This window comes from Labrus mixtus, chromosome 18 (genome assembly GCF_963584025.1).
Source record: "Labrus mixtus chromosome 18, fLabMix1.1, whole genome shotgun sequence".
Classification (NCBI taxonomy): domain Eukaryota; kingdom Metazoa; phylum Chordata; class Actinopteri; order Labriformes; family Labridae; genus Labrus; species Labrus mixtus.
The window spans coordinates 18,687,949-18,713,594 of record NC_083629.1 but is presented as its reverse complement, the minus strand read 5'-3'; the positions used below and the strand labels follow the sequence as shown (position 1 = coordinate 18,713,594).

General features: G+C 42.2%; 1 protein-coding gene across 1 annotated transcript in view; it reads left to right on the top strand.

The window, feature by feature from the left end:
* Nucleotides 1–24,984, top strand: part of LOC132993250 (ephrin-A2-like) — an 88,040-nt gene extending 63,056 nt beyond the window's left edge. Inside the window, exons 2-4 of the mRNA XM_061062974.1 lie at nucleotides 14,760–15,052; nucleotides 21,445–21,510; nucleotides 23,097–24,984. Of these exons, the coding sequence (XP_060918957.1) occupies nucleotides 14,760–15,052; nucleotides 21,445–21,510; nucleotides 23,097–23,224 (487 nt within the window). The 3' untranslated portion in view covers nucleotides 23,225–24,984. The remainder of the gene's footprint in view (nucleotides 1–14,759; nucleotides 15,053–21,444; nucleotides 21,511–23,096) is intronic.
* Nucleotides 24,985–25,646: the final 662 nt, after the last annotated feature.

The window sequence follows — 25,646 nt, the reverse complement described above, 5'->3', positions numbered from 1 at the left end:
GATAATACTGCGGCTAAGAGTTCTGCAGAAATCTGACTGAGAGGTGACAGGTGTGTTTTAACTACTCGTGTTTCTCACCTTAATCTGTCGGCTTTGTTCGAGTTGGTGTCCTTCTTTGTTATATGCTAGCTGGATGACGAGCTCGATTATCATGTTTCAGCAACCAAGATATTTATTCTGTTCAAGTCCACTTTACCTCTTAACCTGTGACCGCATTCGCCAGTCAGCGTTTCAAATAAGCTGTATGCCATCATCAGGCTACTTCACCTAACTGGTGACGCCTCTGAGCCTACATCCATGTTTTATACAGTCTATGGTCTGACCACAGTATTATTTATTTCAAAGAGCTTTGCCTGTTTCTCTCCTCCTGCGATGTGATAGGCTGGTTCTTCTGTATTGTAATTGGCTCAAAAATAACACTTAATAACTGGAATAAATTGGCTTGGAATGCTATGTCAAGCACAGGACTTTCACCAAACATTAAAACTGACTTGATATTTCAATATTTTCCTGAACCTGCTTGGTTCATTTTTAAATCACTTGCAGTCATCTTTAGGGGAACAAATTCCAGCCAATCACAGCTCTGTGACACATACGACATATAGGGCCCAACAGTTGGTGTTGTGCTTGGTAAAATGATGTCCTGAACATACTGGACTGAGCAAAAGTAACCAATTCTTTGTCTTTTTCCTGGACTGGGGAACATTAAACAGCAACGTTCTTGCAGATCTAAGGAGTTCTGGCTCCTACACCTCTTCTAACATATATATGTGTGACCTGAAGCTTATAGAGGGTGAATTTGTGTCCAGAGTGTCTCTACAGTACAGACATAGTCACAGTGCTACGAGGAGGATGAGATTGTTTTTTGGTGTCTCTTGGGGTTTTTCTCCCCTGCAAATAAAGAGCAGATGCAGGAACTTTTGCAGAAATAGAGCCAGGGCGAGCAGTTTTTACAAACAGGTGAAACGTTGCTCTGCATGTCTGGAGTATTTAGATCTCGTCACTGAGAAAAAAAATGAATCTATGAGTCTTCACCGGAGCTGGGCACATGTCCGTTATCTGTTGAGTGTTAATTATCGGCCCCTATTATTTGATTAATATTTAATTTGGGAGTTCATTTTAAAAACTATTATTGAAACCTTTTACTTCCATTCAATTTTGTTTCTGTTAACATCCACAACCCGCTCTAACACCACAAGATAGATCACAGCGTCTCCTGTACTTTAAAGAGCTGATTGAATAATATTGATGTTCACATTATTTAGCGTTGCTGTGGCAGAATTATGCTGTGACTCACATTTCAAATAATAGTGTAGTCATTTTGTGTCTGTATTTTACAGATTAGATCTCTCAGGGCAACAGACTCCACAGTTTTTGATATGAAGCACGTCGCCGACAACATACCTGTCTATCAGTCTACTAGTCCGGCTTACACATCTTTTAGCAGGCGGCGTTTTCTATCAAGCCGTCTGTAAGTATGGAGCGTCTCCACCTTGGTTTGCCGAGCTTACGTGAGATGCAGCTGGGTCTCCAGTGTCTGCAGCACCGGGCTCTCTGACAGCTAGTTTGGTAGAAGCTGGTTTTCGTTTAGCTTGGTGCTTCGTTCTTGTGAGAGAAGATTTCCTTCCTCCACAAAGGAAAAAAACTGTTATTGAATCTGGAAAGTTACCAAGATACGTTACAGATCAGTTAGTGCAAATAGATGTGGCGTTACAGTCCCAACACTGCTCAAATCTAGCGATGTTTTTGTTGTTGTTTTCATAATACCGGTAAATGTAAATGTTAACTTCAGTGAATTATTAATGAAATGAACTGATCAACTACCGAAGTTAAATTTTTTATTAAACTGGGCTCACCTCTGGTCTTTACTAGCTTGTTTTTCGTATTTCTCGCAAAGTTCTGCTGAACGCTGCGTGAGAATATAAATGAGGGAAATGGGTTTTTTTGGTGGTTCTTAACTATATATTTGGACGCCATCTTTGACTGACAGCCAAAAAGTTTGTCCCGATCTGTTTTTTTTATTTGATAAAAACTGCATCACGTACAGTATGAAGAATGCATGAGTATCGATGAAATGAAAATATAAATCAGCCGGCTATCTTCCCTTCTTTAAACATTGACTCTGTGGAGACGTGACATGCCTGCAGGGCGCTGACACAAATCCTTTCCTGTCTTCGCCCCCTCCCTTAGTGCTGAGTGATTCTTATTGGCGTGCTCGGACACCGGCCATCAGCTCCTTCGCTCTTTGCTTCAGGCAAACCTTGTCGATACCAATTCAGCCCGAGCGCTGTTTAGGCTTGTCTGCTGTGCCAGAGCCGGCCGCTGCATCATGGTGAATGCCCCTCAGAAAACAAGGAGGGCGATACGGGCATATCATGCACTCTGTCTGTCAGCCTGTCAGGTGTGTGCCCGAGCTCTCATCTCGTCTGTCTCTCTAACTCGTCCTGCTTGTCCGTCCGTCAGAGGCTTTGTCACTCTATCTGTCTGCATTTGGGTCCTTTCTGCCTAAACTTTTTGCGTGTATATTTAAACTAACACCAAGGTGACAATAATCTCCAGAGGGAGAGATTTTTCAAACTAGGTTTGTTATGCTAATTCAATGCTGTCAGCTGGTGTGTGTCTGCACCTATGATGTGAAGCATGCCTGTCGGCCTGTGTGTGTGTGTGTGTGTGTGTGTGTGTGTGTGTGTGTGTGTGTGTGTGTGAATTTGCTAGGGATTGGCACAGGCTGTGGTTAATCCACAAGGGGCCTGTGTTTCCCGTGTTGAAGAAATACAAAATAACCCCTTAGATGTGTTGAATGTCAGCGCGGTGATCTATGGGCGACATTATTGAGAGTGACAGATGTGGAACTTAAAAAAAAAAAAAAAAAAAAAAAAGCTAAGTTGTGCTTGGTAATGTGATGTTTGTTGTGTTTGTGAAGGTTTATTTTCCCTGGTTGCTGCAGTGTACATACAGTAGGTTATTCATGTGTGTTGTGTTGTGTCTGTTGCTGTTTGTGTGCATGGATCAAGTGCTGATTTGCATAATTAAACATGTGCATCTGTGTTTATGAATCCCAGTTTATGTGTGTGTAATTGTGGGTGTACGTGCGTATCTTTGTGCAAGCATTAATGTATTCTGTCAGAAACTGTCGGTTGTGTTTGTACATCTCAGTGTGCCCCTGTATGGTATATTTCTGTACGTATATGTGCTAATGTATCTCAGCGTGTGTTTGTGTAGGGAGGGAGCTGATGTGTTTACTTTGCCCCACATACCTACGCATCAGCAGCAATGCAGCGGGAGTCTCAGGCAGAGACGACAGCTGGAGAAAAGGAACACCTCATGCTGAGAGAAAAGCAGCTAAAGAGACTTAGCAGGAGGAAGACGTGTCTGTGTGTGTGTGTGTCTGCGTGTGTGTCTGCGTGTGTGTGTGTGTGTGTGTATGTGTGGAGGAGTCATTTTAAACAGTCAAAAAGAAAGTAGGAAGCAGGAGGAGGCAGGAGGAGGAAAATACACAAATGGGGGGGGAGTAAGATGGATGCAAAAACAAGGAAGGGAAAACAGAAGCGATAATGAAAGACATGAAGAGTTAAGAAGAGGAGAAAGTAACAAATTTCACAAGATGTTTGCGTGGGAGAAGGAGAAAAAGGGAAGGAGGGCGACTAGATGAATCTGGAGTTAGGAGAGATGAAGATTGAGGGAAAGAGAAGGAGCAAAACAGAGTGAAGACAGGGGCAGATGAAGATGGAGAGATAGAGCCGGAGAGTAATGTGGAGCTAATTGGAGAGACATTGAGAGTGACTGAAGCAGCAGCGCAGCAGACTGAGACAGCCGCGTAAGTGATGCCGCTAACAGACACACGCATCGCTGCAGCTTCTTCCTGCCAGAAAACCAAATGAGGTAAAATTGTGCACATTTCAGATGGTGAATATGAGTTTTTACATTTAAAAGACAGTTTTTCATTTAGCCAACAGCGCCGGGAATTGGCCATGGCAAGCCAGAGATAATGGTGCAATGGTATGTGGTAGAAAGCGCAACGGATCTTCATTACTGCCAATGATGATAAACTCAGAGCTGGCAGGAAGTATCACCCGCTGTGTCTGCAGATAGAAGTTGGCAACAAAAGTTGAATCTTCCAAAGTTTTGCCTTTAACTGGAAAAGCGGAAATTTAAAATGGATCCATCCCTGATTTGTCAACCCTTTCCTACTTGCCTAGCTTCATACAAATATAAAGTGGTGTTTAAATTGGCAAGAGATCTTTTTGAAAACTTCAAACGACTTCATAGAGAAGTTTGCACTTTAACATCTCATTTGCTCATTACTGCCAGCACTAATGATTCGATAAGTAGCATCATAGTAATGGATGAAAGTGAACCAAGCTACCAACGTGCTTCTGACAATCAAATGCACCCTTATGTGTGTGCGCTATGATTATGGTTATGATAGGTTTGCAACGACAAAAAACGACTACATTTTTGTGAAATATCATGGTTTGGCTGAAAAAACACCATTTTCTGTTGAGGTGGCTGATTCAAGGGTTATCAGACAATTTAATGGCCATTAACTTTCATCCATTACCAGTTGGAATCAGGAGCATTGATTTGAGGGAGTAGGGGAATGATCCATATTTACACTTGAGGCAACAGGGTGGCTGTGGCTCAGTTGGTAGAGTCGGTCGCCACTCAACCGGAAGGTTGGGGTTCAATCCCCAGCTCCTGCAGCAACATGTCCAGTGTGCTTAACCCCAATTTGCTCCCACTGCTTCAATGGCGGCGTATGAGTGTGTATGAATGGGATTAGTTACTTCTGATGGTCACTTTACATAGCAGCCTCTGCCATCAGTGTGTGAATGGGTAGGTGTGACATGCGGTGTAAAAGTGCTTTTAGTAGTCTGAAGACTAGAATGCGCTATACAAGTTACCATTTACATCTATTAGCCATAGCTTAAACAGAAGCAAAGCACAGAAGGAAGTCAGGGAACAAGTGTAAAGAGTGTGAAAGTCCATATCCACAGAGGTTGGTGTATCGGTTAAACTAATATATGAGGCTCTCACCCAGGAGACTTGGTGTGGTTTCCAATGTGAGACCAAATGTGCAAATGTAGTTATATTCAAAGACTTATTTCCCATACATTCAATTTAATTTATTTCATTTGTAAATTGATCATTTACAATATTAGATGAGGAGTCAGTTGCATTGCTCCTTGCAGATTGTAAACACAATTATTCAAACTTGGCCCCTCCTCCTGAGCGCATTGCCCCCTGAAGTGCAGGACATAGTGTGTCTCCAGCTGTGTTTGGCACCTGCCTGTCCAACAGAAAGCAGGCCAGCTCTGCATCTGGTACAAAGCTAACCCAAGGTTCACCCGTGTTTTGGAACGAGCTTTATCCACGCTGCGTTTCGCCTCACTTTAATAATATAATATAATATCTCTTCTTTGCCACTACGTCCACGCCCGTCATATTCACTGGTTTGAACCGGTCTGATCGCTGACTTGTATCCACTCCCAAACTCACCTGCCGCGCTGCCATTGGCCGGAGGAAACACACCAGCTCCTCGCCCAGAAATGTCCCATGTCAACCAAAACAAAACAAAACATCAAAATACAAGGAGAGGACAGGCTCTCTGCAGACACAGTCACCGCCACAGGCCCATAAGTAATGATTGAGTGCAAGGTCGGATTAACCATTAGGGCAACCGGGCAATTGCCAAGTGGCCAAAGATCTGTAGAGGGCCCAGGGCAGGAAGTGCATCAGCATCAGCAAAAAAAATCTAGTTAGATCTCCCTCTACTTCAGCCTCTCTTTTCACACAGTGCCACTGTAAGCCGTCATACCCCTCCTCTGATTGCTGTGGTCGTATAGGGGCTATAGTGTTGGTGGTTTGGTGGGCGGCAGATTTCAGGAGTGCCACTTGAAAGTTGCTGCCCTGGGGCAAGTTGTTGTGTTCCTTTGGCCCTTGAATGAGAGGCATTACTTCTGTTTTAATCTTTATTTTATTTTTTCGGAAAAACCTACTGACTCTATCTTTAAACATAAATGTCGCCTTGACACATTGTACCAGAGTAAGCTATATGAGCTTATTTACATCTGCAGTAACACAACTTCACTTCTTTGATATTGTCCTGGGAGAGCTGTTTGAAAATTGAAACACTATATTTTAACCTTGACAAGTAATCTTTGAACATTTAAAGAGCAGTAACCAAGTTTTATAATTTCAACATGTGAACAAAAGGTCCAGATGTGTTGTGATGATTAAAGATGATTGTACACCTTCTGGTCTACTGGTAAGTGCAGTGGTCCCTTTATGAATCAGTCTAATGGTAATGACAGTAACTGGAAATGGCCTATTTCATGGTCTGGTAACATCAGAAGTAGCATTACGGACGATTGGTCCACATGGTTACAACAATAAACACAATGCTTTCGGTTAGGTAAAGAGGTCAGTACTCTGCCTCAGTAACAACCTTTTATAACAAAACAAACAAAAAGTCGACAGTTTTAATAACACTTAGGAGATAACCCAATTACTCCAAAACTATATGTAAAAAAAAACTCTCAATGCAGCCCTGTAGGATGATGTTCTTCAGTCTGTTCTTTCGGACATCATTTGATCTCTATCAGGGTTATCTTTTTTTTCCCTACACTTGTAGGTCAAAACATTGCATCACTATTTTTTTTTCCCCATAGCTTTTGTTAGCATCTTAGAACAAAAATCTTGACAGCAAAGGGAAAGCTTTTGAGTTGACTGACACACACAAGGGCATGTAGTTGTTTTTTTTTTCAGGCCATTGTATGAATGAAGCATCAACAAGAGTGACAGGGGAAGATCAAGTGAAGCTGGAGAGATGGAGAAAGTTATGTATGGGGTGATATAGGGAGAGTGAGAGAGACTGGGGGGAAGAATGTGGGAGAGAGCGAAGAATCCTTTGATGTTTGATCCGCTGATCATGCCGGCTGTTGAGGACGAAGGCAGGTATGGTAAACATCCGAAGCTTCTCCAACCACAGGCTTTGATCACAGCCATGTCAAAGATGATGCTGATGACTCAGTGGTGTCAGAATACTAAGAAGTGGCCACTACACACAGAGAAAGACACACACACAGTCATTACTGTACATGGAGACACACCTACTGTGCATTTCTACTTTCTTGTCCACCTGAAGTGTGCACATAATATCTTAAAACCATTTTACACTAATTCTTTCCCACTGTGCACAAGCATTGTGCACATTGTGCCCCAAGCCTTCAGAAGGAGCGTTGTTACATCCAGATAAGAGCCAGCAGCCAAAAGCCAAGTCCTTGAGCAGCATGGTGCTAACCTCGCCAGAAAATTCAATTGCACTGAAACAGTGGGGAGAATCTGTGAGACATCAGGGGATTAGAAAACTAAGCAACCCATCATATCATATTGCACAGATTTACACACAGACTATATTAAAACGAATACGCTTGAAGCAGTGTTCCAAAAAAAGCTGAACAACAAGAATTTCATTTTAAGGGTCTTTCTTTTGTTCAATCAGGCACTGCTGAGCTTCAGAGCAAAACAATTCTAATATCTATCTTCTTGTTTGTCCTTTCTGAACCTAATTACCAAATTTTCCTCAATTTCCGTGGCTTCACATGTGGAAATTATTATTGACTGTCAATATGCAGAAAATACAAAAACCTATCTTTCTCCGGGAAATGAAAGGTAATCAAATCTTATCACCCAGAGTGTAAGAAATGAAAATAATGTTCGTCCTTGCGGCGGTAGAAGTTTACACACGATGAATAAATGGATTAGTAGGACTCTGTAATTTTGCACTGTAAGCTACCTTTAAGCCTCTACATGTAGAACTTTGTGCCACCGTGTTTTAGCATCTGTCAAATTATTATGCCGGGATACGTTTTTGTTTGTCGAAAAATCCTGACAATCCCAGTGAAAATTGGCGCAGTCTGTGTTTTTGCTACTTTTTGCTCATAAATATTCACGGTGCTCTCAGGTTTGCTAAATGTGGGGATGTTTATTTTGGTCTGCAAGTTTGCAACCGTGTCTTCTCTCACACAATTCTAAGGATGAAATTGTACTTATACACTCAGGCTTTTGATGTTCAGTTACAATTTTGTACAAAAAATGTATCAATGAAAGGTGTAATGTGAGGGGGCTGTTAGCAGTTAGCAAACAGTTAGCATATGTAGCTATAGAGAACCATTACCTTAAGCCTCTGTTCTAAGCTCATTTTCTTATTATTTAACTTTCCAGACTTTTTTTGTTAGGCACAACAGGCTAGCTCCAAAGCTCTGAAACCACATGTGGGCTTCTTTTGCTTAATAAAAACAAACTGTCTGCGACTAGATTAACAATTAGGCATAGGATGGATTCAAAAAAAGTGTTAACTATATGTGACACATAACATGCACTGTAATATGAGTAATAAAATAAACAGTTACAGATCAACATAAAATCCTCAGAGTACGTAAAAAAAAAAAAAGAAGAATGATCTACTAAACATTACGCTCCAATTAAGATACAACATAGCCAAACAGCTAAGGATCATCCAGGTTACTACACTGATAACTAAATAATACCAATGTCCACTAGATAGAAAGATAGATAGATAGATAGATAGATTGATTCTGACTGCGAAGTTTGACTCTGATTAGACGGCCCATTTTGCAAGATTTATTCCATTCCAAACATGATGCCATAGCTACGCCTTAAGTCAAGTTCTTGCTGAGCATGTTTGGAAGAATTTATTTGTGTGAGTAATATTGTCTGAGACCAAGATCAACAGATCCACTCACAGATCTCGTCTCACAGACAAACATCTTGTTATCATTCTGAAAGTGGCTACAGCTCAGGACTTTGAGCTTCACTGGAAATTATGCTAACCTAACCTATGTTGCTAATTGGCACAACTGCTGTGATGTATTTCAGTCTGCTTTTTTAAAAAATAAAAGGCCCTATCGTTGCGATGTGATAGTCAATCCTGTAAAACAAGGTTGTAGTTGGCAGTATGGTAGCCTGCATGTACAAATGCAGTCAGAATGAATTATTTTGGTTGTCTAATGCTGTGATGTCAGAGCAACGTTTTAATTTTATTTTTGAGGGCTTTTGGTGGACCAGATTGTTCAGAGAAGGCTCAAAGACAGTTTATTTTTGATTAGAATGAAAGCATGGCATGAACTATATTTGTCTTTTCCTTGATGTGATCCTCATTTCCCAATGTGGCCTTTAGTGAAATTGAGTTTGACATTTCTGTCTTACAGGGTCAGCCTACCCAGATTACAAAGAGTGTGTTTTCCCTTTTTTGGAGGTCTATGTTTGTTTTTGTTGTTGTTTTTGTAGTTCTGCTTTTGAGACATACAGTATGCGTCTCTGAGATGTCTGCTGCCATCCCCACTGGAGACAAATTTAATTTTGTTTGACGTGGAATTGAAAAATACTCTAAATAAATTCAACAGCAATGTGACTTTCGAGGAGTTCAGATGCTCTAGATATGCCTAAGCAACTCCCAACATCCGAAAAAGTTTCCATGGCAAATGAGATTCCACCCACCTCATCTGTATTTGGCTGGAGGCTGGAGCCCTGATGTTTTTAGGGGTTTTTTTTGGGGGGGGGGGGGGGATTTTAAACATAAAGAAAAGGAATGAGAAATGGCAAGTCAGCAAGGAAATTATGCATATTGTTCTAAAGGTATTTTATATTATCGGGTGAAGAGTAACTTAATTAATGCATAGCTGCCCTCTCTGGCTATACCACAGATTGTATAAAACATAGACGTAGTCTCAGTGACGTCACCACTGGTTTCTGATAGAGCCCAACAAAGGCCCTTGCTATATTGGAAATGCTGAGTTCAACTAAGTCCAGCTATTATAGAAGCAGGTAAAGAGGTAGAGTTGAGGTTGGCCAAATGAATATCTTGGTTGCTGAAATAACTAATATCCAGCTCGCCATTCAGCTAACATAATACAAACAATGAAAACAAAGCCAACAGTTAAAGTTAACAGCTACCCACCCATCAGTCAATCACCCTCATAAGGCCAATTATCTCAAACTCTTAGCCCTGACATAATAAAATGTCTGAGCTATTAAAGTAATCACTTTCACCGCTGTAAGAATTACCATTTTGGGTTTCAATGGGGACCGTCTGTTGACCGACAGCTAACAAACTAAAATTGGCTGCTGGCAACTTTAGTAAAACAGTCAAGCTGAAATGGGCTAGTTTAAAAATACTCAACTAATCCCTATAATAATTTAATAATTTATATTTTATTAATCCCGCGAGGGGAAATTCGGTTTTACACTCTGTTTAATGAAAATGAACACACACATAGGCCGAAATACACACACATGCACAAACAGGATCCTATGGACATGCATTAATGGAGAGGTCTCAGAGTGAGGGGGCTGTCCCGGCGACCCTCCGGTTCCCAACCCAAGTCCCTACACACTGAGCTACTGCCGCCCCAAATAATAATGTTATAGAAGGTTTGTGTAGTTGAAAATCGTTGGACTAAATAGCTTTAAATCACACATCCTGTTATACACCTGTGCATCACTGCAGTAAAGTAAGTAGTTAAACGACTAGAGGTCACCAAAATCAAAACTTCAGGATGCTTTTTTTAGATTCATAAGGGTCCATTTTTAGTCTATGATATGACATTTTTGTCATATAGCCAACAGATCACAGTGAATGAGTTAGATAAATTTAAGTACAGGGAAAGAGAACGAGAATATTGGAACAGGAGATTAACAACAGGCCACTTTACAGTAAATTGTATATAAAATATGTATCACTACATTATACAACTTTTATTAAATACTGAGTACCTCCTGGGAACAGAACTCGGAAACAGAGCAATTAAAATATCGCAGACAGTTTTGCAATGTACATGATTTCTTACTTATTTCTAACTTTTGTACAAAACTTCGGTGTACCAGTGATGCTCCCAAAAGCACTTAAGAAATAATTTATTTCCCATTTCCTGCAAAATGCCCTATTTTCAATCCCTTGTCCCCAATAATCTTAATTTTTAATACCAATATATATTTTATTGGTACCTGATGCATTCGATAAAAACTCAGCTGTGAGTCATGAGTTGCATTTTAAAGCCCTTCTGCAGAACTCTGCTTATCCCTTCAAATTCTGTGAATGTTTTCTAGTCGGTAAACCGTTTGATTTGGTTTAAATAATCAGTAAAGTATGATCACAAACATGCACTCTGAAAGAGAGACACCCCAATACCTGTGGAAATTGCACACCCACACCCGCACGCACACACACACACACACACACACATCACAGACATAGAGTCTATGAAGAGGAGACATGCAGTAAGTGAGAGTGCATTCCCATGTCTTTTTGGCTAGTGCAGTGTGTGTGTTTAATTCCGAATGACATGCAGCCTGAAGAAGAGGAAGGGGGATGCAGGGACACACAGTCTCATCCTCACATAACTGCACCGCTACATGTACTGGTTAACAGCTCGATGTGCGTTTGCACCCACCTGCACATACACACATGCACATCTGCACACATGCACACATCTGGCCCTGGTGTATTAGGAATGCAGACGGTGTCACAGGAGCAGGGCAAGGTGCTGAGTGGCTTAATACAACCTAATGTATCCTGGCACATTAGCCTTTTCTTGGATCGAGCATCCTCACTCAACGAGAACCCACTTTACCCAGCTCACACACACACACACACACACACACACACACACACACACACACACACACACATTGCACCCAGACACGCTAGTACACACGCACACTTTATTATACACCCAAAGTGCTAATGCTCAGATGGTAGTCGTCCACAAATGTATCCGTGCACAATCAATAGGCAAAGCACATTTGTCTGAGATGGAAAACCACAGTCGTTCAAATTGAAATAAAAGACAGAAAAACTCCTCCTCCATCTGCTCTTCCTCCAGCTGGCCTCCTCGTCCTCCTCTGCTCCCTCCTTTCTCTTCTTTCTTTTTTTCGTCTTACTTCATAAAGTCTCATTAGTCTTCTCTCTCTCTATCTCTCCCTCCGTTTTTTTATATCCTCACGCTCTACCTTTACTCTCCGTCTCCCCCTTTCTGTTCTGTCTTCTAAGACCTTTTTTTTTAATTCTCATTCTGTGCCTCTCTCCCTCTGTTTCTCCCTCTGCTTTTTCCCTTTTTAGTTGTTAATCAGAGTTGATTGGGAGCGGAGAGAGCTGAGTGGAGCTCCCCAGTGGATCAATGCCTCTAAATGATCTGTTCAAGGATCCCTTTAGAACCTGCAAAACTCGCTCTGATAGAGCACCGAGGCATGAAGGCGCTCATTTCACATCTAACTCACTTCCTGATTTGCCCTCTGGGAGAGGGATAGGACTGCCGTTATAGGGATAATTTGTCCCAAAGCTAGATATCCTGCTAACCAAGAGTGCTTTGACCAAAATGTCTTCATTCCGAGCAATCAATTACTGCCAAGGTGAGGTGGGAAGATGATGAATTTGTTTAAAAAGCTCAATCTGTGTGCGCCATCTGAGACATCAAGATTGCCCGACAACTGGGTTTGTTTATTCTCGTCTGATTGAAGACATTTTTCCGACGTCTCAAATTTACCGAGCATCAAGAAAACAAGATTTGATAACGTGCAGCGGCTGCTCTTTTAAATGTATTTGCCCTGGAAACATTTGCAATTAAATTAGCCAAGTTGGGGGATGATGATAATGACGAGAACCATGCAGGACGAAGGACAAAGTAAGGGGGTTTCAGATGCAAAAAAAATATGCACATACTCCTAAAGAGATTTGATAAAAAACACTCCGATATCACACTGATTAATCTGAAACTACTCTTCTGAATGTTAGACGTTTTGCTGAAGGATTTCTCAAAGTGAAATTTGAATTTTGAAAAGGCTCTCGGTTGTTAACGATGCAAAAACAGAAGGATGATCAAGTCCTGCCCTTGGGACAAATTACTTATGGATTGCTACTGAATAAAATATCTCAAATGTGAAATATAAATACTGCTGAATTGTATTTGATGAAAGAAGACCGATACATAAAACAACATCGTTATGTTTTTTAAGACTTGTGTTTCAGCAAATGTGACATGTCTGAGCACAGATTCAGTATAAGATGTCAAATATTGATTGATCACTCAGCTTTCAGACCTTTCTTTTTAACACATACTGAAAGATCACTCATACTGGAGCTGTCAACATGAGGTTGTCCTGCAAATAAGAGTTTTGAAGGGTATGCTGGGTGAAATCCTGTGTTTACTTTCCTGTCAGCAAACCCCATGTAGAGACAAAAACCAACAAATAATTAATTCTACTAACAAGTGTTGTCTCTGTAGCCTAGAGGCAGATATGTGCTAACTCGTTCTTCTGTTCTATGGACATTTTTTCCATTGTCCAAAAAAATGAATGAATGTCTGCTGCACTGGGGGTTCCTCCACAATCATAAACATGTCTTTTAATCAGCAACTAAAATAAACATCCCCTTAAAAACTCAGCAGTATCCAGCTGTTATGTGACATATTTTCTGCCTTTTTTTTTTATGTTGAAAAGATTAGTTTTTGAAGAGAAAAGGATAAAGCCACTGAGAAGATGGGGTATGCAGAAACAGACAGAGCACATATTGTTTACATCTTTTTAAGGCATTTGTTGACAATAACAAAAATATAGAATATCTTCAGCTTTATCCCTTTAAAAAAGACGGTTTCCCTCCAGTGACTTTCCCATTGTAAACACAAGTTCAGTTTGCATGTATAAGCAACATTGGCAGGCAAACATAAACACAAACAGAGGCCTGGAATATTCAAAAAAAAAAAAAAAAAAACAGCCATATGTTTTTAATGTACTGCTTTGCTTTGCTTGTGCAGAGATGGTTGAGAGGGGATTTGGGGAGTCATCGTCTCATGTATTTCCATATGTTACCTGCTTCTATTTCACAAGCTTTGTTGACTCGGTGCCAGCAGGAGGAAGAGGAATAAAAGCGAGGGAAAATAACGGCCAAAAATGGAGAGACAGTGATCTGCATGTGTAGAGAACTGAGAGGACATTCACCGCGGCCCGCTTCAATACTCCGCTGTAGGGGATGGGATAGTAATGTGTGCTCCCTACCATCACACGACCCACTTCTCTTGAGTATCACATGAAAGGCTCATTCAAACACTGGAAAGAAGTAAAAGAGAGTAGATTCTAAACATGCTAATAAATCCCATGAAGCATTGCTCGCAGAGCTGTATTTGTTTCTATGCAAACTTTTGCCATTACCGCAGGAATTATTGTTGATTTTTTTGTTTATCAAGAAATTGTATTTTTTTGTTTTTGTTTTTTTTTCAAAACCTCCTCTGGGTTTATTTTCTTACTTCCATCGCTCATGTGGTTTAAAACACATCTATCAGAAAATGTTTTGCTGAAGAGTCCTTGAGCAATGTGTTGTGTCTCTGTGGGTTGCAGTTCTTTTTTTTTCGGATTCTGACCTTGGATCTTCATGTGGAAACACAAAAATGCCCTGTGAGCGAACATACAATCTGATATAATTACAGTACACAGCATGACTGCACTAAGTGGACACACACCGCAGACTCCTCTAGGCTGGCCAAATCACACAGCAATCCAATATGGCTCGTAAATATTCATAGTATCATAGAAAATGTATCAGGTTTTTCTCTCAGTAAACTATTTCTGAAGCCTGCTCACCTCTTCACACTGATTGTGTGCATATTCCTGAGCCTGTTTGTTCTCATTTGTATTCATGAAGAAAAAAAGTCATTTCTTGTTTTTCTTCTTTTTTTGTCTCGCAGGTTCTGGCACGGAGAGTACAGGGTGGCAGTGAACATTAATGACTATCTGGACATCTACTGTCCTTACTACGAGGGTCCTCCGTCCCACGGGCGCATGGAGCGCTACATCCTGTTCATGGTCAACCATGAGGGTTACACCTCCTGCCAGCACAGGATGCGTGGCTTCAAGCGCTGGGAGTGCAACCGTCCCAGCGGTCCTGACGGGCCCCTGCGCTTCTCAGAGAAGTTCCAGCTCTTCACCCCCTTCTCCCTGGGCTTCGAGTTTAGGCCTGGACACGAGTACTATTACATCTGTGGGTTCTCTGCAAGTCTTTTTGTGTGTTTTAGTGTGTTCAGGGGGGATGTATGCCTTTTTTATAAAAATGAAAAACTCCCGACAGTAACTTTCCTTAAAGCTCCTATGAGGAACTTTTAGTTTGTGTCGAGTTTGGCGCCCACTGTGGACAAAGCGTCCCACAGATTGTGTCCTGTACATGTGTAGGTAGTGTTTTTTTTTTAAATATTTCATGCATTTAGAGACAGGACAGTTGATAGAGTTGTTAACAGGGATCAAAGAATGAGGAACGACATGCAGAAAAAGGAGCTGCAGGTTGGAGTCCAACTAGAGCCGCCCACTTGAAGCTTCCATAGCCTCTGTACAAGGGGCGTGCTTATCCTTTGACCCTGTAGGTGGTGTTTTAATGATCAAAAATAATCTTTCAACACTTTAATGTATCTCTCATCATGATTCTTTGCTGTGGAGAAAAATTAAAATGAGCTCCTTCTGCAGCGAGCTGTTAATCACTTCATCTGACACCTACCCCGCAGCAGCGTTTTCAGACATAAAAAGAAAACTATTAGAAATATTGAATCTTTATGCTGATGGTCTCATTTGCTTTTGTACGTCGTAAAGACACATCAATATTCATTTCAGGCTGTTTCATAAGCAGCTAGAACAAAAAAAAAACTCCTTGCAGGAGCTTTAATGGAAAATGTTAAATCTCAGTGATGATTGAGATTCAGGACATGGAGAAAGTGTGCAGCTTATACCTTTGTACTGATGCTGTTGTTTGGTCGCCCTGCGCCTACGTGAGGCGTGTGTAACCACCCTCCTGCATGTGTTTGTGTATCAGCCGCGCGTCTGTTCAATATGCATTTGTAAACGATATGTAAATGTGCAATCAACAGAAGTTGATTGAGAGAGTTCTCAAACAAAGCCTGCCATGTCGCTCGCACACCCACAGGCGTTCATAAACACCCCCCCCCCCCCACCCCCCCCCCTCCCCCTCTCTCTCTCTCCCTCGCTCGCTCGCTCACTGTATTTCATGATGCGTCTCTCGGCTTCTGTCGGGATCATAAGTGGTGTGCTCAGCAAAGTGGTAAAAATGTCACCAGGCGTAGTTTGTAATCATTTTTATATTAGCTGTATTGATGTTTCTCCTCACTTCAACAAGTGATGTATTAGTATCACAGATGGGTCTAACCCCCTGAGACTGTTTTTCTGAACCGACTAAAAAAGATATCATTCCACCTCCAGGCAAGGGACAAATAGAAGGCTCAAATTACTCTTAAACATTGTTTTCAGCTGCTCGCTGTGCCAGACGGGAGGGATAGATTTACCGCATCCGGGCGCTTAAGTCTAAGATCAGTGAGTAATCACAGAAAAGCACATCAAATTGACTTTCAAAAGTGTTTCTGTCAATGTCCAAACTTCCTGGTGCTGCACGGAGAAGTGACACTTGTTTCTATGTGGAGGCTGTGAGATGTGTGAGGCTTCTTGTGACAAGATTTTTCCTGTTAGAGACCAGCTGGGAAGGACAATGATTCACAAGAGAGAAGACAGTCATAATTCACACAATCAAAAGAGGTCACTTTGTCAAGAAAATGTCTGTCCATGCATGGTTTTGTGTTTGAACAATAGATTGTATTTCAGCTTCTGTGGTTTCATCCAGTTTAACTCCCTTTTTGGAACCTTGAGTTCGGTATTTGGGCGCTTGTTAGGTCTCTATCCTGGTTGACAGGTCGCCGTAGCAGAAACGTTTCATCCACAGGTTAAAGGATAAAGTTCTATATCTCTTATGGCCACACGGTGTCATGGAAGACTTAGCACTGGTGGTTGAGACCATAAAGATTTAAGAACAATAATACTGAGCAGATCAATGAACTCATATTACTGTTGGTTAACACTGTATATTCTAGGAACTCTTTAAAACCTGTACAGTCGCCCCCTGCTGGCCAAGGATTGCGGTTAAATGCACCTCGCCCTTGAAACTAAAATAGAGTCTAAAATAGTCCCATCAGAACCAACAAATCACTGCAAATAGATTGTAAGATTTAAAGATTTTGTGTTATTTAATGTAAAGATTTCTTGCGGCTCACCTGAAGTACCTTCAAGGCCCATCGGGGGGCCACAGCCCGTAATTTGTGAGTAACTGGTCTTTGGTTTGAACAAAAATGCTAAGCAACCTGGTAGCTACTCAGTTTCGTCTGTAGATTGTAATGACAAGCGTTATTCGTTAGAAAGAGTCTTCTTTGGGTAGTTCAGTTTGAGCTATACTCTCTTAATGTCATCCCAAACTCTACCTGTCACTGATATCTTCTTCAGAGTTTGTGAAAAAGAAAAATCGTACTCCTGCAGACGAGGCACACAGGTCTCTTCAATTCTCCCTGGTGTTACAACTGCACAGTCGGCTGAAACTGACCTTAACCTTTTTAGTAGGTGATGATGCATTCTCACCATGGTCATAATGGGATGAGGATCCTCCGCCACCAGACGGTGGAGCTGACCTTGCAGCGATATTCTCCTCTTTCAGAGAGAGAGAGAGGAGGAAGCAATCAGCCTGGCAAAATAGTTTCCTTGACGGATAATGACACAGGTTTGGATTCAATTTGTTGAAGCATAACAGTGGTCAGGCTCTTTCTCTGATGCCGCAGAATAAGCAAAAACCAATATAATGCGGTGGACTGCTGAATTATTGAGCGGGATGATTAAAGAGAGTCTATTTGTCAAGAGAGTAACTTTCAAAAATGAGAACTAAATAACTGCAAATATTCCTCTGCACCGGTTTGTTGTCGGCACTGTAACAAAGACACAGCAGGCAAGAGTCAGAGCGCTAAAGAGGCGAAGATAACACCGATGTCCTACTGGCATTTTTCCCAGTTGGCACGCACACACAAAAATACACTCTTTTGTTTTCAGTCTCATGTAAGGATGGACAGGGCCCCTCCAGAGTTGTATAGTTGCTGACGATAGTATTGTGTTTCTGGGACCCCTGAGGGTAGAGTATATTCCACCAGATTGGAGCGTGTGTGTGTGTGTGTGTGTGTGTGTGTGTGTGTGTGTGTGTGTGTGTGTGTGTGTGTGTGTGTGTGTGTGTGTGTGTGTGTGTGTGTGTGTGTGTGTGTGTGTGTGTGTGTGTGCGCGTTGTGTGAGGGGTGGGCTGGTTGTGGGGTCAGTTGTCAAGCAATTGTGTGTGTGTGTGAAAGGCCATGTCAATCATCTTGAGTGACAACCTCACTTGTTTTGTGCCTCACTGTTGCTCTCTCTCTCTCTCACACACACACACACACACACACACACACACACACACACATGCACAGGTCAGAAATGATGTTGAACAAAGGCATGTTGACAGTTTTAACCATCCAGCCCCTGTGATGAGTGTGTGCTTGTGTGCTTATGTGTGTGTGTGTGTGTGTGTGTGTGTGTGTGTGTGCGTGCGTGCGTGCGTGCGTGTGTGCGTGTGTGTGTGTGTGTGTGCTTGTGTGTGTGTTTCATCCGAGTAGATTCTCTTCAAAATTAAAACGCATCGATCCTTTGAGGACAATGTGTGGCCAAACCTGTGTGAGTGTGTTCCCATACATATCTGCAGGCTGCTGTGCGTGTGTTTGTCATGTGGCTGACATGTTGACAGGTCGGCTCCGCCCCTCACTTCTCCCAGCTGCCACTTGATGAGGTTGAGTGATTTTCAATGGGTTTTCAGAAGACGTCGGATTGTGCATACGCTGGGAAACAGAGGTGCTGGGAGAGCAGATATTTGACTTTTAAAACAAGAAATGTTTTTATAAGAGGGCATGTTGAAAAGACAAACTAATATTTTCTACTTTTATTCTATTTTTTAACCAATTTGACTTAGTGCTTTCCATCGAAAAACAGGTATAGGAATATATGGGTTGGTTTGTAGGAACCTTTTTACCAGCCTTTTCTACCAGTATTGTCGCCACTTATCAGCGAAACTGTAGGGAATCTGAACAAAGACACACAACGGGAGAAATAGCTCCATCCAAAGCTGTTAAAGCCTCATAGGGGACCACTTTAAACTTTCTGGGTTTTTTTTAGGAAGGTAGGTGGATGATTTGAGGAAAAGTGAGGCAAAAGAAGTGGACTATAGGGACGCCATGAAAGAGTGGAGGAGGTGAAGGGCACATAGGTGGAAGGAGGGAGGAGTGGTGTGGAGAAAGAGAGGGAGGAGAGGGCACGGGGAGGGTCAGATTTATTTCCTGTGCGCTGTGGATCCTGATGATGGTGCTCTCCTGGGTCACTGTGGGCTCCGACGATGCAGACTTCCTCAAGGGAGAAGGCCAATAGGTCTCCACGCACTCTCCTGAAAGCACCAGTGTGTCTTTCTCACAGCCTCATATCTGAGTGTGAGTGTCTTTGTGTGTGTGTGTGTGTGTGTGTGTGTGTGTGTGTGTGTGTGTGTGTGTGTGTGTCTGCATGCACGAGCGGTCAGAGTGTCAGTCGTCGTCTGCTTTTAAGGTCTCCAGTTCTATTTCACATCAGAGCGAGGTGGGACTAAAAACCCAGATTCAATTTCATTTACTCCACTTTGAAGTTTGAATCACAGACACTTTTTAACATTTTCTCATTTTTCCAGCATTCAGTCGGGGCGGCACGGTGTCTCAGTGGTTAGCACTGTCACCTCTCAGCAACAGGGATCTGCGTCTGTGGGGAATTTGCATGCATTTTACTCCCCCCCCCCCTCCATTCCAAAGACATTCGAGTCAGGTCGATTTTAGAAAAAGCTTGTATTTCCCTTTAGGTGTGAGTGTGAGCATGACTGAATCCCTCACAGACTTGTTTACATAGCCTGAAGTGCTAACAATGTTTACGGGAGTTCACAAGCTCAGGAGCGTGGGTTTAAGAGAACTTAAAAGGACATAATCTAAGAAACTCTATAACCGCTCCAAGCAATAAATGTCTTACAGAAAGTAATGGGCTGCTTTAATGACAACATTAATGTCCAATTACAACAAATTACCCAGGGTTAACTTACAGAACAAATACCTCCCCTGCTTTATGACGCCTCCCTTTAATAATCAACTTTGACAGGTTTGCTTTATGTTAATTACAATGGAAAGCTCTTCTTTATTTCACTGTTATAATTGTTATTCAAACAAGACAAAAAGTCAACAACAGTCAGTATGTCCACATCAATAGAAGTCAGCCTTAAAGCCCTGCAGACATTAAAAGAAGATTCTCCACTGAATGTGTGCAGAATAGTAATATTCACTATATCAGTTATTTTACTGGTTCTTCCTGCCATCCGAGAAAAATATTTCACTATGGTGAGTTCAAACACATGCCATATGGAAATTTCAACAAAAAAATCAATTTGTTTGTGGATAGATATCTAATTAATGCATAAAGGTATTTAGCTTCGCCCTGCATAATTATTTAAATCTCCTGTGGGGATTTCTTTTTACAGGTTATGAAACAGACTGGAATGAATACTAATGCCTCTTTATGACCTCAATAAAGCAAATAAGACCATCAGCATTATTAATGCCTGAAACTGCAGCTGCCTGGTGGGTGTCAGAAGAAGTGACAGACAGCAACAGAAACAGCCTTCATTTCACCATCGTAATGATTCTTGATGAGGGACATGTTTGACGGTTAAAAGAAAGCCGGATGAGTTTGTTTGTAATAATTTAAAAAAAAAAAAAACGACTTACAATCATCAAAAAGATAAGATGCACTGCTTTGTCCACTGGGGGAGCCAAAATCGACGCAAACTAAAATTCCTTACAGCATCTGACAAAAAAAAGTTATGTAATTCTTTCTATTATTATTTGAAGACAAGTTTAGAAACCCGTTATTCATTTTGAAAACTTCAATTCTGGATTTGTACATCGATGTAGATCTGCCTTAAACTACAATGCCCATGTTTGCCTAAGATTTACACCTTTTATATGTAACAGTGTCAGTCACAGTTTTTGTACATCAATAGAGGTCTATAAAAAGAATGATCCATAATCAGGCTTTAGCTTCATATCAAAGTATTTGTGTGTAGACTTAATTCATTATTGGTTATTGTTATTTAACGGGCAAGAAAAAAATATGAACATGGGTTATTACATTTGGCAGCACACACCATGTGTGAAATAAACTCATATAAGGACAATGTTACTCACTTAATTTGTGTTTACTTGTAGCTGAAAGTAATACAGAAAGAAGAGACAGCTGGGAGATAGCAGGTAGCCAAATCTTATTTCTGCCCAAGGGCTATAAAGCATTATAGCACTGTCTCTTTAAACTCCCAGTCCACCCAACCACCTGATAATAAGCCTTGCAGCACTCAGGGAGGGAACAAGATTTAACAAAAAATATATTAAATGTTTTCAATTACTTTGGGAGTGCAATGAGCAGCACAAATCGCTTCATCTCCCAACTAATCTCCTCTTTCAATCTCTCTGCTTCTTACAGCGTCTCCTCACCCAAACCATGTGGGGCGAGCATGTCTAAAGCTGAAGGTGTATGTCAGACCTCCAGGTAAGCCACGCTCTGACTACACACATTCACGCACACACACACACACCAGCATGCACACGCCCACACACACACACTTAAAGGTCCAGATTGGCTATCAAAGTAAAATTAGAGGGGAATAAGAGGTCTGATAGAATGCCCCGGCAACACTCTCTGCTCTGATTCACAGAGCAGCCAGGCAACACTTCAACACCTCCACACACACACACACACACACACACACACAATGAAAACACACACACATTCTGACACATCCACGCAGACTATGAGACGCATGCACACAGGCACAAAGTGGCATACGCACTTCACATCAAATCACATCACATCACTCTGGGTGTGAGGGAGACCTTCTGTCCTTGCAGAAAGAGAGCAGAGCCGGCTGAAAGTGCTCTCTAAAAAAAAAAAAAAAAAAATGTAACCAAGCCTCCACGTTACTCTGCCAAGCTTGATCCGCTCATAAGAAACGAGTAATCAAATAATAACACCCAATGCATACTGTAGAAGCCTAATCTAATAATAGACACTTCATATGTTTTAATGAAATTCCTCCGTCTGTGTCAGACTTGTGAAAAAAAATGAAATATGTTTGCCTTTTTCCAAGCAGAATTCAACTTGGGAAATGTCGTTTATTGCACCTTCTTACATAAGTGTTAACAGTGTGCCTATGATTGAGGCCACTTAAAATAACCTAACAGAAGGGTGTAAAATACATGGGAATCAAACTACAGCAGGCACTATGCTACACTGGTGCTATCTTTAGAAAAATCTACCTGTAAGTCTTGTCAAAGGGGGGATTCTACCTAATGCCTAAAGAGCAACTTAAGAGGAAACCAGGTACCCGCTCATCTTCCCCAGATAATGACACGGCTTTGAAGATGTTAGCAGAAGGATGAGAGTCGGCCTTTGCAGCTTTCCAGGCTCAGATCATTCCACATTGCGCTAAGGGGGGGGGGGAGTCTCTCCTCCTCCATAATTACTGAAACAACATACGTTCTTTTCTTCTGACATTCCTGCAGCTCCTCTCTGCAGATTCTGCTCTTAAAGTAATCTGTCTGACATTGCAACTTCCATCTCATCTGTGAAATACTGTCACTGGGGTGAGCTGTGAGCGGTTGCATATGTGTGTGATTGAACGTGTGTCTCGGCATATTTGTGTGTGTGTGTGTGTGTGTGTGTGTGTGTGTGTGTGTGTGTGTGTGTGTGTGTGTGTGTGTGTGTGTGTGTGTGTGTGTGTGTGTGTGTGTGTGTGTGTCAGCTGCTCCAGATTCCGAGTCTGTGTGATTAAACTGTAATTAGGTTGGTTAAACCCCCCTGCAGAGCTCTGTTGCTGTCGACTCCCCCCCTCCTTCCTCTTTCCTACCCTCATCCTTTTTTCTGACATCCCCTCTCTTCTGCCTTTCCTTTGCTTTTGACTGGTTTGAGAATTGTGGTTTTGTCACTCTTTTCCACACCTCCCTTTCTTAACAGTTCCACTTTTTTGTGTGTGTCTTCAAATCAACTCCCTCATTTTTCTTGTTGCTGTCTTTGATCTGTCTGTGTGTCTTCCTCAGCACAGATGTTTTGTCGTTTCTCTCTTCTCTCCGTTTCAGATGGGTCGGGATATGATTCTCCTGAGCCCTTCCTGACTGACGGAGGTCCCAGCTGGAGGCCAGGAGGGTCCGTGGCCCTGTTAGCAGCCCTGGTCTCACTGCTCCTGGGCCTCTTCTCCTGGGTGTGACCCCCTCCAACCCCTCCTCTCCTCTTCTTCTTGGAGCTCCCACCCTGAGGTCGCTGGGCTGGGCTGGCTGTCCCTCTTTTAATCCACCACCCCTCAGGGAAGCCCTCTGTCTCTGTCCTCCCACCTTCCACCTCCTTATGCGACCACCAACCACCCCCACTGCCAGCCCCTCCCATGCCCAGCCACGGACACACTTTCCAGGCCTGGCTGAGAGGATTTTGGTTTTTGGAAGCTTCCCTCCATCTCTGATCCCAGATTTCTTGGGATGAACAGCACCTCTCAGCTGAGAAACACAAGGGAAATGTCTCTGCACTCATATCAGGGGGTCCTTTTTTTGATTTGACTATTGACTCCTGGCGGCTGATGGGGTAGATTTAGCCACAGCTATGATTAAACTTGTCGTTCCAGGGCAAATTCCTATCATGCAATCACGGCAGGATGCATTAAGCGACAGGCCTGGATGCACAAAAATTTGATTTTTTCTCCTATTGCTGTCCCATTGTCAAACCAAGAATTGGAGGTGGCCAAGCTTGCATTGTAATTGAAATTCTATATTATCTGGACCTTTTCCAAGTCTGCAAGGAGCAAATGTACAGAGATGAAGAGGAGAAGAGTGACCCGAGCTGTGCAGAAGAGAAAGCGAAAACCAATGCGGGCACAGATTTGAATGGCCGTATGGGAAATGTAATATTATATGTGTTGATATTTTAGGAGCAGTGTAGACTCACAGAAATGTGATATAAAAGAAATCACAGTTTTATTTTTTATGAGAAACTCAGATTTCACATTAAAATGACAAGTATAATCATAGGCTGGTTCAGTGGGAGGGTGAGGGGGTGGGTGGGGGTGGGTGTTCTGGGTGGGTTTTTGATGAGGTGTATATTTTCAGGTGGGTTGTGTTTTGTCTTATTCATGTTTCTAAACAAAGCATTTATCACAGCCTGGACAGCACAGGCTTAATTCAGCACTGTCTAATGTCTCGATTGGGTTCGGGTGGCTTTTGGAAAAGTGACTTTCTTATGTATGAATGTACCACTGGTAACCCACTTCTTTGTGTTTCTGTATTATTACAACTGTGGTCACTTACTTCTATCGGATCGGTGGGGATTTTGAGGGGATGGAGGGGGCGGGCAGGAGGTGGGTGACGTAAGAACGAACGAGGCACGGGCGAGAGAAAAGAAGGAGGCGACACTCAAGTTGCATGACCACTGTGAATCCTTCAGATCAATCTCGTTTGTAATGATGATATATTTTTTCATGGGGGAAAAATCAACAAAACACCCTGCTACCGCTCTCTTGCTCTCCCTGAGACTTTTTTTCAGACATCAAAAGAGAAAAAAAAAAACCCTCTCTCTCCTCGCACCGTTTCTCCCTTCGCTGGTGGATTAGCTCGAGGGAGGCCGGGAGATAAATGGACCCAAAAGGTGAAACTGAGTGGAAACCAGCCCTCGGAGCCAGGGGCCGGATCACGATGGACGTAAACACAGACTGAAGCTGGTCCCGGGTCTGAGGGTTAAACCAATAAGGGAAAGCACATAGACTGTGGCAAACCAGGCGAGGGGTGTGTGTGTGTGTGTGTGTGTGTGGTAGCATCATAAAAAACACACATGCACATGCCCACACACACGGACATAACTACCGTACACACATGCAGTCTTTGATAACAAGACTGTTCCTCTGAGACTGTGGGAGCATTCATGGACACGACTATAAAGGGAACAGCTCAAAGAGGTGGGGGGTGGGTTGTGGGGGGGGGAGCACAGGGGTGGGTGGGAGGGGAGAGAAAGTGTGTGTGCATCATGGGACTGAGACTTCTTTAATGTTGGGAAGTGAACATTATGAGCAAGCACTGTGAACACACACATACATACACACATGTACAGATAAACACACACAAGTGCAGACATATGTAGAAAAGCACATGCAGACCTAGACATTTACAGAGACATGGCATGCACATACACACATGTACAAAGACACACACACACATGCACACACACACAAACAAAAGGGAAGCACTTCCTTCCCTGTTTCATCTTATTTTTGTAGCATTTAAAATCACTGTTAATTACTCCTGTGTGGGATGCAGTGATGGGGTCTAGCCTGTGGAAGATTAAAAAAATGTGTTTTCTCTTCTTCTATTCCACTGATGCTGTCCTTCTATCGTTCTTCTTCTTCTCTGGTTTGTGATCCATGGTCGGTAGTGGTAGGTAGGAGGCCTCCAGGTCTGAGCGTCATGTATGAGTTTGTCTCCTTTTTTTCTGTTTGTGGTGTTTTTTTGTGGATGCTGACCTCAGTCATTAAAGTCAGTCGAGTCAAAAGTAAAACACAGACGTCAGAGCAAGGAGAGAAACACACAAATAAAGATTGTCTTTTTGTCTACTCGAAAAAAAAAACCAAGCCAAGTGGAATTTCTTCATTG